Source organism: Panthera onca, chromosome F1 (assembly GCF_046562875.1).
Source record: "Panthera onca isolate mPanOnc1 chromosome F1, mPanOnc1 haplotype 2, whole genome shotgun sequence".
Taxonomy (NCBI): domain Eukaryota; kingdom Metazoa; phylum Chordata; class Mammalia; order Carnivora; family Felidae; genus Panthera; species Panthera onca.
The window spans coordinates 37,507,210-37,524,275 of NC_138355.1; the positions used below are offsets into that span (position 1 = coordinate 37,507,210).

Consider the following 17,066-nt stretch of genomic DNA (forward strand, 5'->3'; position numbering starts at 1 on the left):
GACCACATCGTAGATTTTACTTTGTGAATATTTCAGTGTCACTGGCGTACCCAGTCCCCTCACTGGCTCACGCTCAGGGAGGACAAATTCTCTTTAACACTGTCTTAGGTGTGTGTACCTGGGAAAGAAAAGCGAATGTACAAAACCATGTACATCCTCTTTAAAACCAAGCCTAAGTAATAGTTGAGACAATATTTGTCTGAGATGATCCATTGTTCTTGCATTCCTTCTGTTCTCCATTTGCCCAAATAATTTAAAGTAGGTTTCCCCCCGCCCCGCCCACCCTGGACTCTTCTGTTGTGAATGCATTTGTGAAGTTGTTCAGGGAGTTGGACATTTACAAGCATTTATCTGTAAGGCTGCACCAAATCTCTGCAGGAAAGGCCAAAAGCCACCTGCCCAGGGCCAGGAAGACTCGCTGCAAAGTTCCTAACAAATAAATAAATACGTCAGCCAGCTTTCCTGAGAAACGAGTCAGCGCTCTGATCTCCCCGTTCATTTATTTGCAGGCCTCATTAATATAACATCACTGCAACAAACAGCTAACGGGGGACGGTGTCAGGATGAATAATGGAGTTACTCTGCTGAGATAACAATTAGGCTTTGAATGTACTATCAGCTAAGACAGAGCCAGCAAGGATTCGCGCCGGGTAGGAGAGCTGGTGCCACCGAGGCCAGAGACTCAGAGCTATCAGCTGGGCTCTGGCCTACCGTGAAGAGTGTGCACACTCACATGCACACGCGTGCTTACACACACACACACACACACACACACACACACCGAAGTTGGAAAAGGATGTGACGACTTGCCGTCTTGCATCCAGCTTCCAGGTGTCTCTGGCCAAGAGCCCAGAGGCCATCAAAATCTTTAGGCACAAAGTTGGCCCCACTGCCCTCGAAAGTCAGGAAAACTCTAAGCAACAGGAAAGGAGTAAGTGGATTAGCCAGGAGAGGATTAGCTGTCTATATACCCCCGACGTGTCCTCACTGGCTTGTCCTGATTAGGGGGCCACTTGGGGCAGAACCCTCTTGATCCCCTTCTCAGACACAGAAACTTTTAATACAAAGCAGGTCCGTCAGTTGGGGGTGGTCCCTCCTGGAGCAACTTCTCTGGGACCCCCCCCCCCCCGCCCACCCCCCGGGCTGCTCTGGGAGATTCTGATGTCACTCTCTCCCATGTCCTCTTAAGGACCCAGTCTAGGGTGCTGACAGCCTGCCGGAGACCTGCAAAGCGCTGGACTGGCCCAGGGGAGAGGCAGCCGACACCATGCTGGGCCATCTCTACAGCAACCAGCCACTTCTCTGGACTCCAGCTAGCCTGGCTTCTGCCCAGATTTCTTCATCATAAAATAGCAATAAGAAAAATAATAGCTAACTTTCACTGAACGCTTATCTGCCGCTCAGAACTGCACTTAGCACCTTACGTTATCTCGTGCAGACCTTACGACAACCTACGAGGTAGGAGCTTTAGCCCCATTTTACAGATGAGGAAACCAAGGCACTGTGAGGGGTGACAACTTTAGCAAAGTCACACTGCTACAAAGTTCTAGAACCAGCAGTTAACCTTCAGCTACTTGGCTCTAGAGGCCCCACGTGTGACCCGTATACTCTTTTTCCTGGGCTCACTTAGGAAAACAGAACTCTCAGTCCACGGGGCAGGAGGGGGGAAAGGGGCTGGCACCCAGCTCTTTATCCAGCCTGCTGCAGAGATGGAAAGAAAGCCAGTGGTCCCCATGCCTGGCATCACGTGGAGAGGCTGAACGTGAATGGGCCCGGGGCAAGGTGACGAAGGGGCAGGGCCCAAGGGGGCGTGTGCACATTCGCAGGGGCAGGGACAGAGAAGAGGGAGGGGGAAGCTCCCAGAAGCTCAGAGACAAGGCAGTGACCAGCAGAGCCAGGGGCAGAGCTTCTTGGAAAGCAGCAAGCTCTGGCCTGAGCCAAGGGGGAGGGGCTGGGGGACCTCAGCAGAGGGAAACCCACGAGCAGGCTAGGGCGTGAGTGCCCACCGCTGATGACCCAGGGGTCTCTTCCCGGACAAGAAGGGGTCATCCTGTCACCCCTCGAACCCCTAGCCTGCAGGAGCCCCCAGCTCCGCCCTCCGGAGTGGCCCCAGCGGCACTCCCCGGGCTGCCAAGCCCTGAGGCCTGGGGCACCTCGCTCTCCGCTCCCCGGCGCAGCCCCTCGGAGCTCCCCAGCTGTAATTAATCGGCTGCATCTGCCGTCGCCCTTGGGCGGCTTTGTGGCACAGTTCCCTCCGAACCTTCAATTAGTGGCTGTGAGAATCAGGGCAAGGGGAGCGTCGCGGCGGCTGCTTTCCAGGTCACGGCACCCACGGTGGAAAACAAACATGTCGCAGTCTGGCAGGAGCCCAGATTCGGCTGGGGTGCTCTGGAGCTCGGTGGGGCTCAGTCGGGTTGTGCGGCTGGCAGGTGGGGTCTGGGTGGGTGTGGAGGTGGCTCCCCAACAAGAGGCGCCGGGAGGCTTTGAGAGGGCCCAGCGGGAGACTGGGAACCCCCCTACGATGAGCACACGCCAGCCACATCCCACATCCCACTGTCTGCTCATCCTGGCTTGCGATCAGCGGATAGAGTACTTGGCTTAGATGTGGACCAGTCACCTGTATACCCGGGCACGGTCGGGGACTGCTTCCGGGGCACCGGGTAAGGCTGCTGGACTGAGCCCTCTGCCCAAACACCTTTCCCACATTCTCCTTCTGAATGCTGCGCATAGACAAACTTCTCATCCTACAATGGGCTAAAAGGCCAGTACTCTTAAGGCAAGGTAATAACACAACTTAAGTTCCCATTAAGATGCAAATAAAGGTTTCTTTAGGGAGAAGAGACTAGCAGGGTGAGAGGTACCTAAAATAGGGGAAGGGACCCCAGGGAGGGGGAACAGAAAAGACACCTGGGAAAGAGACCAAGATTTCCCCTCCCTCTGGGATTTGCCCAGGGCTGGCCTGGTTAATGGTGTATGTGAAAGCGGAGGGAAGTCACCTGCGCAGGCCTTCCTTACTACACACCCGGCAGGCCTTTGCTCAAGCCACAAGCCTACTTTGGGTCATTACACTCTCAGAGGATGCCTGGACGTCCAAGGGTCCAAAGAAAAGCAGCTGAAATGATCAAAGGGTTTAGAAAACAAGATCTTCCAACAAAGGGCTAACAGAATTACAGAAGCACAGGCCAGGGGTGACTTAATTGCTGTCTTCAGTATCTGAAAGATGTCTGATGAGGAGGCAGCTGTTCAGTCCTCCATTCAATGAGGAATCACACCAGAAATTGGCTTAAATTGAAGGAAGAGAGATTGCAGGAAGGACTTCTTGAGATTCCGTTACAATACTACATCACTCCCCAGCCGCACAGACACCTCCATTCTTCCAGCTGTCATTATAGAACACAGTTTGTCCTACAATCTGGCGGGACCAGCGTTTCCCAGTAACAGAGAACGGGGGATATTTACCGAAGGCTGCCATGTTGCAGGCCGTGTGCTAAGTGTCAGGTTGCTAAGCAAAAGTGAGACTGTCTCTGTCCCAAGATAGTTACTGTCTCATTGAGAAAAGAAGCAGCTTACAGCCCGGCGGGGCCATTACCTTCTTGGGCGTGTTCACGAAGGGCCGAGGGAGTGTAGGAGAAGGTGCTACCGAATCTGCCCAAGGGGGTCCGAGGAAGCATCACAGGGGCACATCTTTCAGCAGAGCCTTGCAGGAGAGGTAGGCATTTGTCAGTGGACTTGCTGGACCGGGAGGGGGGATGGAACATCGCCTTTAGACCCTATGGGCCTGGGGATCCTTAGCTGTCCCCGGGAGCATACGAGATACGTAAGAGAACTAGAGTTCTGGGGAGTAGGCGGGGAGGAGTGCACAGTGGGAGTCGGCACAGAACATAGGGGTGAGAGAACCCCCTTCACCCCCACCCAGCAAGAGCAACTTGCTTCTGGGCACATCGTTATCTCATCACCTACTTCTGAGGTCCACAGGCAAGAAGTCAGATTTCCTGTCCACGGTATAATATGGGTTGGAAAGCATGGGATTGAAGTGGTCCATATCTCAAGATCCCAGCTGATTTTACAGGCTCCCAGCTCCTCTCCCCATCGCTCCACACCCTCACTACCCACACTCACACACACTCGTACACATCCCAGACTGTCAAACCATTTGTTTGTGTGGGTGTCTCATTCAGAATTACTTTCCTGGAAGAATTCACTGAGTTCATTGTGAAATGCTGTGCCTTCCCCAGAATGGCTGATTGCCAGGGGAAAAAGAAATGGCAAAGAGGGAGGGAAGAAAGAATGAAGACCATTCCAGACAGGGCCTGTGTCTTCCCCCAATTTATTCTGGGTGAAAGGGTGATGTCTGGCTCAGAGTCTGCTTCTGTGCAGGGCCCAGAGTCCACCAAAGCCAAGGTCCTGTCCTCAGCAGCATGGACAAGCTCAGGCTCTCTCCTGTCAGCCCCCGGGCAGCTCTCTCTACCCTCATCACTCCAGCATCTAAGCTCCCGGGTCCCTTTGGCCTCCTTCCAGAGGAACAGAAAAGATTCCCATCATCTCTAAGCTCCCTACCAACACCACCAATCCCGTGTTTTTGTGATCTGGGAAGGCACAGGTGCAGGGGGAACACCAGGGAGGAAATTGCAATTGTCAAGACCCGCCCTCTAAAACCACCGTCATATTAGGGATTTTCCAGATGTTGTCTTCCTTAACCTTCAGAACATCCCTGTGAGGGGGAGCATTGTTATCTGTTTTCTGATAAGGACATGGAGATTGAAGGTCACATAGCTCATGCCTGTCAGAGGGAAAATTCAAATTCTAGTCTGTCTTACTCTCTCCCTGCACCGACGCTACTCAAGTCTCAGATGGGCTCTCTTCCCTGCCCCGCAGTAGCCAGCAGCCCAAGAGCCATCTGAAACCAGAAGCCAAGACCTGTGGATCTGGTCACCATCCCAGCCCTGTCTTGATTCCCCTCTGTCAGTGGGGGGATCTATCTAACTCCCGCCCTGCCTTTTCACCCTCACCTCTGCTGGATCCCCACTACTGCCTGATCTGGGAGGCCTTCCTTGTAGTTCTGCCAGCAGAGGACTCCACCAACCTGCCTCATTATAGCCCGTGTCATTCTCCCAAGAGAATCGAGCTCTGCAGATACTACACTGACCATTCTGCAATCTAACGCTGCTTGGGAGAGAGAGCCTTTGTGGGCAATCTCCAGGGTAGACTTGGGACCCCGCTGCCTGGTCCGAAGTGGTACATATTTTTTTCATATAATTTATTGTCAAATTGGCTTCCATACCACACCAGTGCTCGTCCCCACAAGTGCCCTCTTCAAAGCCCATCCCCCATTTTTCCCCTCTCCCCCACGCCCCTGAAGTGGTATCTTAAAAGATCCTGTTCACGTTCTCTCTGGAGAATACGTCATTTTCCACCAAGCCTCCCCTCTGTAGCTTCTCCCCAATACTTGGTCCTGGGAAAAACGAGGAAAATAGGATGCCTGGGTTTTTACCACCCCAGACCACCACACGGACATCAAGGCCCTTATACTCATTCTCAGAGTCTCCTCGAAGCCCTCAGGTCGTTAGGGCACGTTTCCTGCAGGATACCTTTCTCTGCGCCTTTATGCCCTGAGCCCAGACCTCCACCTTGACTCACTCTGATTTTAAGCTGGCGGAGAGCAAGTGAGGTGCAAAGGCACGGAGATTTCTGAAGTGCATTGCGTGGACAGGAACCGCTGGTATCTGCGTAGAACATGGACATAGTATAAGAGAGCAGATGTGACTGAAGAATTAACGAAGATCAGAACCTGAAGGACAGGGGCACCTGGGTGGCTCAGTCAGTTAAGCATGTGACTCTGGCTAGGTCACGATCTTGTGGTTCATGAGCTCAGACTCTGTGCTCAGACAGCTCGGAACCTGGAGCCTGCTTCGGATCCTCTCTCTCTCTCTCTGTCAAAAGTAAACATTAAAAAATATATATTAAAAAAAAAAACAAAACCTTTAAGGACAAGTGTCAAGCCAGGAATTAGGGACTTTGCCTTAACAGTGGTCAGAGCCATTACGGGTTTTCAGAGCAAGCAACTAGTAACCTGCCCAAGTATGTGTTCGTGAAGGTCACCTGGTGGTAGGAGGAAGTTCAATCTAATGGGAGAACATGGAAACCCTCGCCGTTAGCGTGAGTGAGAGGTAGGGGACCTGTGCTCAACACCGACTCAGGAAGACAGAGCGGGACACAGATTCCAAAGATGCCAGGGAGTAAGATCTCATAGTGCCTGGTGACTGTTATTTATTGTACGTGGTAGGGGAGGGAGAGGAATCCGTTGAAACCACTTGGAAGGTTCCTGGCTGGGTGCACAGTGATTCCATTAACCTTGAAAGAGAATCTGTGAGGATAATCAGGTTGGGGGTGGAAGGAGGAAAAATTAAGAGTTCATTTTTAGACATGGTGAAATTTGAGGTGCCTGAGGGACACACATGGGGAAGTAGAGATGTCCAGTAGCAATTGGATATATGGATATGGAGCTCAGGAGAGAGGTCTGTGCCAACGATATAGATTTTGAAAGTCATCCCTAATGGAGACCTTGGGAATCCTTTTGCAAATCAAATGCTCACCACCTCATCTATGTTTGGAAAATCCTGACTTTAACACATCAGTTTTGTTCGAAGCAAGGAAGATATAAGCTATGTCCCTTGTAAGTCCTAGAACGGGGTGCTTACTTAGAGCCTTGACCCCTGACTCCTTTGCCACCTGCCCCAGGTGCTGGCAGCATGGTGCATAGCATATGCTATGTGGGAAAGAAGACCCCAGGGACCCAGTATTCCCCAGGTATTTGCCAATGACCTAGGAGGACTCTGATTCTCCACGTTCGGATTCCAGCAGCTGGTAAGCTAGCTTAGAAGTGATCAGGCTGGTGTCTCCACACCCCAGACTAGCTATCTCTTTGGCATGCATCTTCATGCCAAGATTATAACACTTGCTAATGACAAAAAAAAAAAATAACAATAATAATAATCTTTCGTCTCTAAACAATATAAGCTGGCGTATGCCTCTGAGCAGCTCTGTGTTGGCAAATGGATCCTGCAAACCCCTCCAAGTGACCCTGGTCATGTCTCGGACCCCAGCCCTTGAATGTCAGAAGGGGACACTGCAGCGACTTACCAGCTGAAGAAAGCGGCCTCACAGAAGCTGCCAATGCCGCCAACTATCCACAGTCCAATCCCCACGCACTACCTGCAAGATGGAAATATTTTTAGCTTTTCCAGAAAGATTTCGTTTCACAGTTTTTCTGAAAGGTTGTAATTAACTGCAGCGAGCAAAAGAATGTATTTTTAAAAATAAAAGTGGGGGAAGGAGCGCAAACCAATCCCCACAGTTTTGCCAGTTACTTTTGGTAGGTGGGTTCTTGTCCTCCAGGTGGCTGGGGGAGGGGTGAGAGGAGCCAGTGGGGCTCATTCAAGTGGATCAAAGGAGAACCCGGGCAGTCAGATTTGCTCAAAGCAAATTCTTTCCTACTGATGTCTCCTGCAGGGGCGTGGAAACATCCCCTTCCCTGGTCCTCATTAACAAGGGTCCATCTCACAGAGCCCGGGAGGCCCAGGTTGCAGAGGAAACGGCACCCGGGGGAGGGTGCAACAGACAAGATCCGGTTCTGGTTAATTTCAGAATCCCCAGGGACAGGAAGGCTGTGGGGCTACCTGTTCCTCCTGCCAGCTTCTCTCTCTCCAAATTGTTCTTCTTCCCCCCACTCACGCCCAACACACAGAGATGCCTCTGAGCTGCCTCCACTATCCCACCCTTGATTCGTTTCATGAATCCTGTTTATTTTTATTCCTGAGGTGGGATATTTTATTCCCAGAAAAGGGAGTGAGAGCCTCAGACAAGGTGACTTGGGTGAAATGGGCCCTCCAATGAGAGAGTTCCTTCCCCCAGGGAGGGAAGGAGGCTCCACCGTGTGAGAACTGAAGAAGAGGGTGGGGGTCAGGAAGTCTGAGTTCGAATCCTGACTGTGCACCCAACTTCCCGAGAGCCCAGGAGTGGGCCTGGCAGAGAGGGAGGCCTGTTCCAGTCCTCCTACCGACGATCGTGTCTTCTCTGCCCACTGTCACCTGGGGATTCATGGCCAAGATGGTTGTACAACTCATGGTGCCCACATCACAGGAAGAGCGCAGTGCCCCTTTGGGGAACAGAGAGGAGGGAAAAGTCTCCAGAACCTTTTATAGCATTTCATTGTATTGACTTGTCATCTCTGCCCCAGGGCACACTGGCTCCACTGGGTGTCCCACCAGGATGAACAGGGTTTAATGGGAGGCTCCCAGTGGGGCTCAAGCACAGAAAGTCCCGGGCTGCAACTCTGCCCAGACGCTCCCTCCATCTGGGAGATTCTGGTAGACTCTTGGCCTTGACCAACCCACCCTTCCCTCTCTCCTTCCCTCCCTGTCTTGCCTTTCTTACAGTGTAGTGAAAAGAGCCTTGGACTTTTTTTTATAACTGTATGTATAAGTTGTACGAGAATCTGCGTATAAGATACTCGGAGCCTGCTTCCAGTGATTGAGTTCACTTCTAATTTCCTCCTCCTTCAGATAACTGTGGACCACAAAGGATAAACTTACTCGCTGGGATCTATCTGTTCTGTCCCAAAGAGCGGCATTTTTCCAAGAGCCTGATCTAATCCCAGAGAGAAATTTACACCTTGGGAGAGCCTGATTCTGCCGTTGGGCCCGAGCAAAATGAGACAGCATTTGGTGACTGAATTAGGAAATGAATAACTAGATACATGATCCTCGTTAATGAGAAGCCAGGAAAATTTGGGAGATCCTAAAGTTATCTTTTTCATGGTTCTGCCATGCATCCTGGGCTGTGTTTTTGCAGCCCATGTCCGACACACTTTCCATCTTGAATCTTACCCCTGAAGCAGCACCTAATCTTGGACTCCTCTGGACTCCCACAGCTTCCCTCCGAATCTACCTTATCACTGTGTGCGTGCCCTGCATCAGGGAGCGTTATGTATGGCTCCCTTTTTATCTCTTCCTCCTGGACCAGAAGTTCCTGGAGGGCAAGTTTCCTGATGTCCTGTGTATTCACCATTACCCCTATGGTGTCTAGCCTGTAGGGGTGGCAGTAATAGCACGTGACAATTACAAAGCCCTCCCTGGTTTACAAAAAGGGCCTCCTCTGTGGCCCAGCAGGTTTGTGACCCATTTCCCTCCCGCAGATTTTGACGGTGTCTGGACCACCTGAAGGAGGGACTCGAGTGACCATCCATGGCGTGAACCTGGGCCTGGACTTCTCTGAGATCGCCCACCACGTGCAGGTGGCTGGGGTGCCCTGCACCCCCCTGCCGGGGGATTACATCATCGCTGAGCAGTGAGTCCAGCCCGCTCTGGCCCGCCCTTTTCCCATGGAGCTTCAGGGTAGGGGCCGCCCCTTTCCCTTTTCTGGGACTTCTCCAAGATTCCCTCCCACCCTTCTGCTCCCGTGGACCCTGCCCCCAAAAGCCTTCCCTGGGCCCTCTTCTACCCCACCTCCACTTTCAAAGGCTCCTATGTGTGTGATTCCCTGTCCCCTGGCTCCTGTGGCATCAGAACTCCTAGCGCAACACTGTCTCTCATTCAGTCTTCACCTGCCCTGGCCACCGAGCCACGTTCCCAGCCAGCCCAGGTTCCTCCTCGGTCTCCCTGCCCCTCCGCTGCCAGCCCCCATTGGAATGCATCCCGCACAGTGGGCTGCGGGCAACAATTTGTTTGGCTCATGGGGCTCTGACAGCAGCTTAATCCGAGCAGGGCCTCCGCCGGAGCAAATTCATTTATTTCACTAAGGGAAATGTCAGCTGGAAATTAGAAAATAGGCATGTAGCCGCGGACAGGCGAACGGGGCTCCAGGAGTGACATATGTTCCAATTTGGGGTGTTCATTTGGCAGTGGTGACCACTGTGGAGTTGGTGGGCGGGAGATGGGCACAAAACTGGGGGCAGGAGCCTGGAAGGAGGGATGCTCCCCCCACCCCAATCCCAAAGAGAGACGGAAGGGAGATCATTCTGGATGATTTGTCATGTAAAGTGGGGTCAAGTCTCCCTAGTCCTGCTGAGAACACAGCTGTGCTGTGCGAGGGGGAGGGATGTGAGGAGGGAGCCCCAGAGCAGGGCTTGTGGGAGGGGCTTCTCTGCCCTAGCTCCACCCCCCTGCAGCCCCAGGCCCTCCCCCTGACCTGCCCAGACCCAGCCTTTAGTAACCACCAGAAAAATGAGATCACTTTCTCTTCTGTCAGCCCTTGCCCCTTCTCATCCATTTTCTCATTTTTAATTGGAAAGGACTCAGAGGTGGATGCTGTTATCTCCCTTTACAAAGCAGGAGAAGGCAAAAGGCTTGGGGAAGTGAAATGACTTCCCCAGTTCACTCAGTGCACAAGTGGCCAAGGCAGAGCTGGAACCCGAGTCTCCTGACTTCCACTCCAGGTCTCCCTGTCTCATAAGAGTGGATAGGGCAAGACTCCCGGACAAGAATGGCCTGAAAATGTCATGATCCTCCGGGGTCAGGGGCCACGATTCCGGTGTGGGCCCAGAGCAGGGTCAGAGTCAGAGGAGTGACTTCCCAGGCTTTGAGGACCCCATTGATGTCCGCTCACCACCTCGGGGGAGAAAGAGCCGTTCTAATCCTTCAGACCGGCTCCTCCCCTGACAACCTTCTCCCTGCAAGGGCTGAATCTTGGAGGGAGGACTGGCTGGGGCTACAGGAAAGAGATGAGGGAGAGAAGAGGGAAACTACAGAGGCTGTGGAGCCAGAGAGGAGGTGGACGCATCTGGGGCAGGAGGCGGGACAGTCTGTGGAGTCCTTCCGGGTCAGAGCCCTGCCAGGCTGGGCGAGACCCTCGGTGCCACCTACCCCGAATCCACCTTGGCTTTAAGGACCTGCCCTGGGCCTCCAGACAGAAGTCAAGTCTCCAACTTGGTGAGATGCCACAGGACTCCAAAGGAAAGGGTTTGGGGGACCACTGGGTATGGCTTTGAGCTGAGAAGTGCAAACTCTTGGGCAGCTGGACACGGAGAGCTCATGAGATTTGGAATTCAAACGTGTTCTAGTCCTGCCTGCTCTACTGACCAGCCCTGAGGCCTTAGCAGACTGTCAGTCTCTCTGACCTTCATCAACCTCATGGAAATCGTGATTCCTACGGTACGGGTTTTGGGGGGAAATTCAGTAAGATGAGAAAATGGAGACTGCGATGTACCATAGGAATGTGAGGAAGTATTCTATCTTTGGAATCAAATGCACCACCCTCACCCAGGGCCAGGGGGGAAAGCGCCCGTAGAATCCACAAGTGAGGCTATGCAGGGAGCCTAGGGAGGTGACCAGTCGAGGTTGGTGGCCCGGCACTCCAGAAAACCAACGCTGCCTTCGTGTGGGGCGCGGTGTGGGCAGGAGGGAGCAGGCCCTCCACACCTCAGTTGGTACAGCCCTGGTTTCCAGCCTCCCCAGGCTCCTTACCACTCTCGAGGCTTCAGAGTTTGTTAGCATCATTAAAGCCTCCCGCCCGGGCAGGCAGCAGCAGGCATGATCATTACAGATGTCCGGGAGAGATGAATTTGGCTACACGGGCCAGTGCAGTGTCCCGGGTGCGGGCAGGGTTAGCGGGCACGGTAATGGCCCGCCATATGCTTGTGCCACACCATCTATCACTCAGCAATTAGGTTAATGTTGGTTAAAAGGCCCCGCTTAGTCTTGCAATCAGCACCCCACCGGTCTGTGGAGGGCTGGATGATTCCATCACAGGACGTTTCCTGGGTGATAAGACTCAGGTGGGGGCCGAAGCTCCCCACCCCCAGGGGTGCACGCTTGTGCGGAGAAAGGCACCATCCCTGCCGGTCTGTGGGAGGTGGTACAGTGTGTGGGATGAGGACACCACCGGGCTGGGTGCCAGGAGCTCAGCTATTGGGGAACCGGGTGACTTGGGGCAAATCACTTTGCTCCCAGATTCTCAAAAGTCTCATCCGGGGAATGGAGAAATGGAGAAATAGACATCCTTAGGATGTCAGAGGAGGAAACTGTATGCCCCAGGGAACCGCACTTCCCACCGTTAGAAAGCCTGTCGGTGTCACTAATGTGTCCCCAGAAGCTCCCTGTCAACCAGGGAGGAGTAGAACCTCCAAATGTTGAACGTGGATAGTTGTTTAGTCAGGCCCCTCATTTTGCAAGAGAAAAATGTCGGCATCCCCAGCTGTCATCTCCTTATAATATACTGGGGATCCTAGAGCCACCAGAGACACCAGGAAGAGGCCAGGAAGGCAGGAGGCCCCCAGAAATCAAACCACAGGAACTTTGCCAACGCGTAAGGCTTGAAGGAGGAAGTGGTGCACACACTGCTGTCTGTGGTCATCAACACCCGGGAAGGTAGGGGGCACCTCCCAACACCCCAGCAACCTCAACTGCACCCCGACATTGCTGCCACGTCCACCCTGTCCCCTCCCCAAAATACATAGAAAGCATTCCATTAATTCTGCAAGCAGTAGAGCAGAATGGTCAAAGGCTCAAGCTTTGGAGTCAGGTTGACCTGGATTTGAACCGTGGCTCTGCCGCTGTGGCCGTGGACAAGTCACGTGGCATCTCTGAGCCTTGGTTTCATTGCCCATAAAATGGAGCTAATAGGACCGCCCTGCAGGGGAGCTCGAGATGACACGAGAGCCTATCTTGTACTGTGCCTGCTGTGATCACAGCTCAGTAAATTGTAGCTCTTATTATTATTAAGGTCCCCAATCTGCCATGGCCCGACCATCATTCCTCGGTATAACCCTTTTTACTCCCAGCAGCCTCCCCTGCTTCTTCCTTACCTTCCTCTCTCCCTGAGCTCAGACAACAAATGATACAATTGTATTCTGTATCTTCCAACCTTCAGTGCGAGCACCGGGCAGGGGAGGGGGGTGGACCGGGAATAAAAGGAGGGAGAGTGAGAGGTCATTGGGGTTCTTCCGCGTGCTTCTCAATTCCTTAGGATTCTCTCCCAGTTCTTCCCTACCACCCCAAACCCTTTGCTACAGCTCACAGCTTCCCCCTGCCCGCTTCCCACTCACAGGTGAAGGTGAACCTCATTCCTTGGGTGGGGAGAGGCATCAGTCACAGTGCCAAGGAAGGGAACCCAGGGTAGTGCTCTGGCACCTTGCTGCAGCCTACCCCTGCCCCCCTTGCATCATGCCCTTCGCGGTGGGGCATTCAGGGCCAACTGCGGGCGCTCAGCCTTGGACACTTGGGCAGTACTCCTCTCGCATCTGTCCCCCTTCTCCCAGGTCCCTGATATGTAAAGCTTATGTTTTGGGACATAAGGAAATGTTCTAGAAAAGACGGCGCACCAAAGGGTTCTAGGCCATTGTTCACACCCTACAGAGACAGCTGAATGGGCCATTCTAGGCCTTCTCCTCTCCTGCACAGACCCCTGGGTCCCAGGAGGAAAAAGTAGGCCCATGGCTTTCACAGGTTGTCATATCTCCTCCCTCCGTGATATCAAGCCTACCATGATCTCTTCTTCCTCCTTTCTTCTGGAGGATGACTGTAGCACAGAGTGTCCAGGGGGTGGTGAGGGAGGGACGAGAGAAGGAAAGAGATTTATCTGGTCCCCTTCTTCTTTGTCCTCCTCTTCTCCTGCAATGGATGACAGAATCTCCTCTGAAGCGTCTCAGGAGTACAGGGCATGTGGTTTGCAGGACGGCAGGGACCCCAAACAGGTGCAGGCACTAGGGCCCAGGAAACGGGATGAGAGATTTGTTACTCCGAGCAGGTAGCGGCCTGAAAATAACCACACACAGTACCTTAAATTAAGCTTCTCAAATGCTCTGCTAATGAGGTTTAAGAAGACAGTTCTGTGTAAAATACTAATTGATCGTCCCTATCAGCTTTACTCTGGGTTCGTAATTAATTTATTTATTCATGGAGGAAGGGAAGGGAGACTACCCTTCCATGCACATTCAGTACTTTCTTGTTGAATCTAATATGCTAAACGTGATAAGACAGTTATTGCATGTTAAGTAAATATTCACCAGGAGTCAAAGTACTTATTTGGGATTAACTGTTATGAAGGAGGTGGAGATCTGCGGCATGGCGTGTGTGCGAGCGTGCGGTGTGTTTGTTTAATGCAAGTTTTATTACGTCGAAATGAAATCTCTGTTTAGTTACCTTCCTTCCTGGAGAAGCCGTGGCGATAAGCGCCTCCCAGCTAGAGGCGGATCTACCCCCATGGTGCCGGCGTAATGCTGGGAATGAGTGCACCGGGGTCTGTTTTCCTGCCTCCCCGCTAAGCAAACCTACCGGGGGCACCAGACTGCTCCGAACTCTTATGCGGTGTTGGGAGGAATCGAAAGTCCTTTCTTCCGTCCTTGGGTTCTCTTGCGGAGCCTCATGGGACCCCGTGCCTTCTAATTCTAAGCGAGAGAGCCCCCCGCGAACCTGATTTCTTCAGTCTCTCCCGTATCCGCCAGCTGCCCGCCCTTTCGAGAAGGCTGCTGTGGCCAAGGCAACCAGTGTCTAAATGTGCTTGTTGTAACTGATCTCAGGCACCAGGGAGGTCATCACTGGGGGTATTGATCTGCACTTCATGAGAGAAAACACTGTATCCCCCTCTTGCCTCCAGCTACCCAGCCTCTTAATGTGAGACGTGACTTCCAACCCCACGGCTGGTTCGCTGCCTCGCCCACCAGCTTAGGGCGCTCAGACTTTGATTAAGTGGGAGTCCACTGTCAACTGCCGTCCTAATGAACTCATCCGCCATCCACCCCTTCTGCTGCCGAGGGACTCGGCTCCTCCCTTTGGCCGGGAGCTCCTGGTTTGGGCGTTCACTATCTCATCAGATTATCTATTCCCTTTTTAAACCTCACTGTAGGAAACAAACCACTTTGGCAAACAGGCCCTCACTCACTCCTTTAGGGCGAGTTGCCATTTTGGCTTGTCACACAGGAAGGAACACGAAATTACTGCCCCTGGGTGTCCCTGTTGGACATTGGGTTTTATCCCACAAATACTAGGTAACTACCCCGTGCTAGGCACCTCAGAGGCACTGGGAATACAGGTCGATTCCGAGAGTTAAGCAGCATAGCATTTGGAGGCACTCCGGACTCTAGAGGTGATCTCATTCGGCTTCTCACTCTACAGATGAGAGGCTGAAGCCCAGAAAGGGAAAGCACTTTCCCCGAGGTCACACAGCTAGATGGGTGAGCAAGCTGAGTCTTGGTACAGCACCAGTGCAAGTGTGTGATGAGTCATTCGTTGGGACGGGGGTGGGGGGGTGGGGGGCACGGGGGAGGTAAGATGAGAAGTCTAGGCAGGGATGTGGGCTGTGGCCAGGCCTCTCACGGGAAGATTTGCTCTCTCCTCAGGATCGTCTGTGAGATGGGCCATGCCCTCGTGGGAACCACCTCCGGGCCTGTACGCCTATGCATTGGCGAGTGTAAGCCAGAGTTCATGACCAAGTCCCATCAACAGTACACCTTTGTGGTGAGTATTGGGCTATGGGGCTCCCAGCCTGTTCTAGGCTTCTCCCACAAAGGCCCCACACCCCCCTCAAGCCGGGGGTAGGATGGATGTGTGACTGACGATGCTATGAGAGTCTCAGAGAGTCACGGGCCAGAATTCTAAATAAGGCAAGATCAGGTCTTTCTTAGAAAGTGGATCCTACCCGTAAGGGAGGGAGGGGGCCACCGCTTGTCCTGCCAGTGTGATATCTTAGTCTCATTCCAGCCTAATGAGGACAGATCCCCTGAGGGACCTAATTAAAAAGGTCTATATTTATCCACATGCTTTGTTTTCTGCCAAGGCTATCGCGAGTGGGAGTTTAAAGAAGTCACTTCAAATCCTGCAGAGACATGTGTCTGTGGCAGGACCATGGGAGCAGGGGGTACTGAGTGAGTTGCTCTGTGTGATGGTGTGGTTAGGCACACCGATGCACACTCACAGCTGAAGACATCTCTTCGTGCTCGGGCGGCGGGTAGCAGAATCATGACAACTTTCTCGAAGGCCGGCACTGTATTCCTGCTGAATCGATAGCGTGCTTCTGGGGCCTTGGAATCTGCTGGGGCTACCTTCCTGCTGAATCAATAACTTGCTTCTGGGGCTCTGGAGTCCCTTTGCTGACACTTTTCTATATTGCCACATTGAGTTCTTCATTAAAAAGTGTTAACACCAGCAGATGGGGTCAAACCAGCCTTGCTAAGAGTTTTGAAAAAATCATTAGACCACAACATTTTATTCTCTCTAAAGCATTTTACTGCTTGTTTTAGGTTTTCCAGGCTCTGCCTTCTTATCTTGGCATCTCTGTCCGTTTCTCGTAGTCATCTTTTCCTCAGATTGGAGAGTACCATTGTCTGCCTGCCACCGGCTTCCCCTATCTTCAACGCAGGACAGACAGGGTCTCTTGTGAGCAGCAAACACAGAAAGACGCGGGGGGGGGGGAGAAAACCGTAGAATGTCCCAGATGGGAGAGGCTTTAGAGATCATTTAGCCCGCCCTCCTCTCTTGACATTGGAGCAAACAAAAGCCCAGAGTGATCTAGAAGCTTGCTTCAGGGCCAATGGACAGTGACCGGCTAATGCGGTCTAGAATTCATGCAGGTATAGTTGTTCAGTTAAAAGCACTTCCCACTCCCCCAGCCTGGCCCTCCAGGCAGGAGCAATTCCTTTCTGATTTAGGTCAGCTGCCGGATGCACCGTAGGCCACATGACATTTCTTTCAAGCTTCGGATTTTATTTTACAGCTTAGGGAGTTGACTAAAATGTGCTGGCCATCGATAGGACATCCTCCTGATGAAGGTGGGGGGGAAGCTGTATCTAACACTGACTGACAGCCGTCTGTACAGGCCCGCGGCCGTACCCCTCACATGCTTAGGAAGGGACAGGACATGTGCAGGGGCCATTAATGGAGGACTTTGGCCCCTTAGTGGCCCAATGCAGACAAGGATGCTTTATTCAGCCTAATCGATTTTGTGCCAAAAAAAATCAGTGCAGGCTCTAGATAGAGAAGCATTTTCAAATTGCTCTCAATTTGTAAACTAATTGATAGATTAGTCGGTGTTACCTCTGCCTTCCCATTGGTGTTATGAGCATGAGACTCCCCAGG

General features: G+C 52.6%; 1 protein-coding gene across 2 annotated transcripts in view; it reads left to right on the forward strand.

Annotated features, from left to right (window-relative positions):
• PLXNA2 (plexin A2) overlaps positions 1-17,066 on the forward strand; it is a 206,771-nt gene that overhangs the window by 163,458 nt on the left and 26,247 nt on the right. The window contains exons 13-14 of one of the 2 annotated variants that reach the window (XM_078440905.2): positions 9,194-9,345; positions 15,332-15,449. In XM_078440905.2, the coding sequence (XP_078297031.1) occupies positions 9,194-9,345; positions 15,332-15,449 (270 nt within the window). Of the gene's footprint in view, positions 1-1,189; positions 2,048-9,193; positions 9,346-15,331; positions 15,450-17,066 lie in introns of those variants that run through there. The other variant, XM_078440906.2, reaches the window with a different exon arrangement.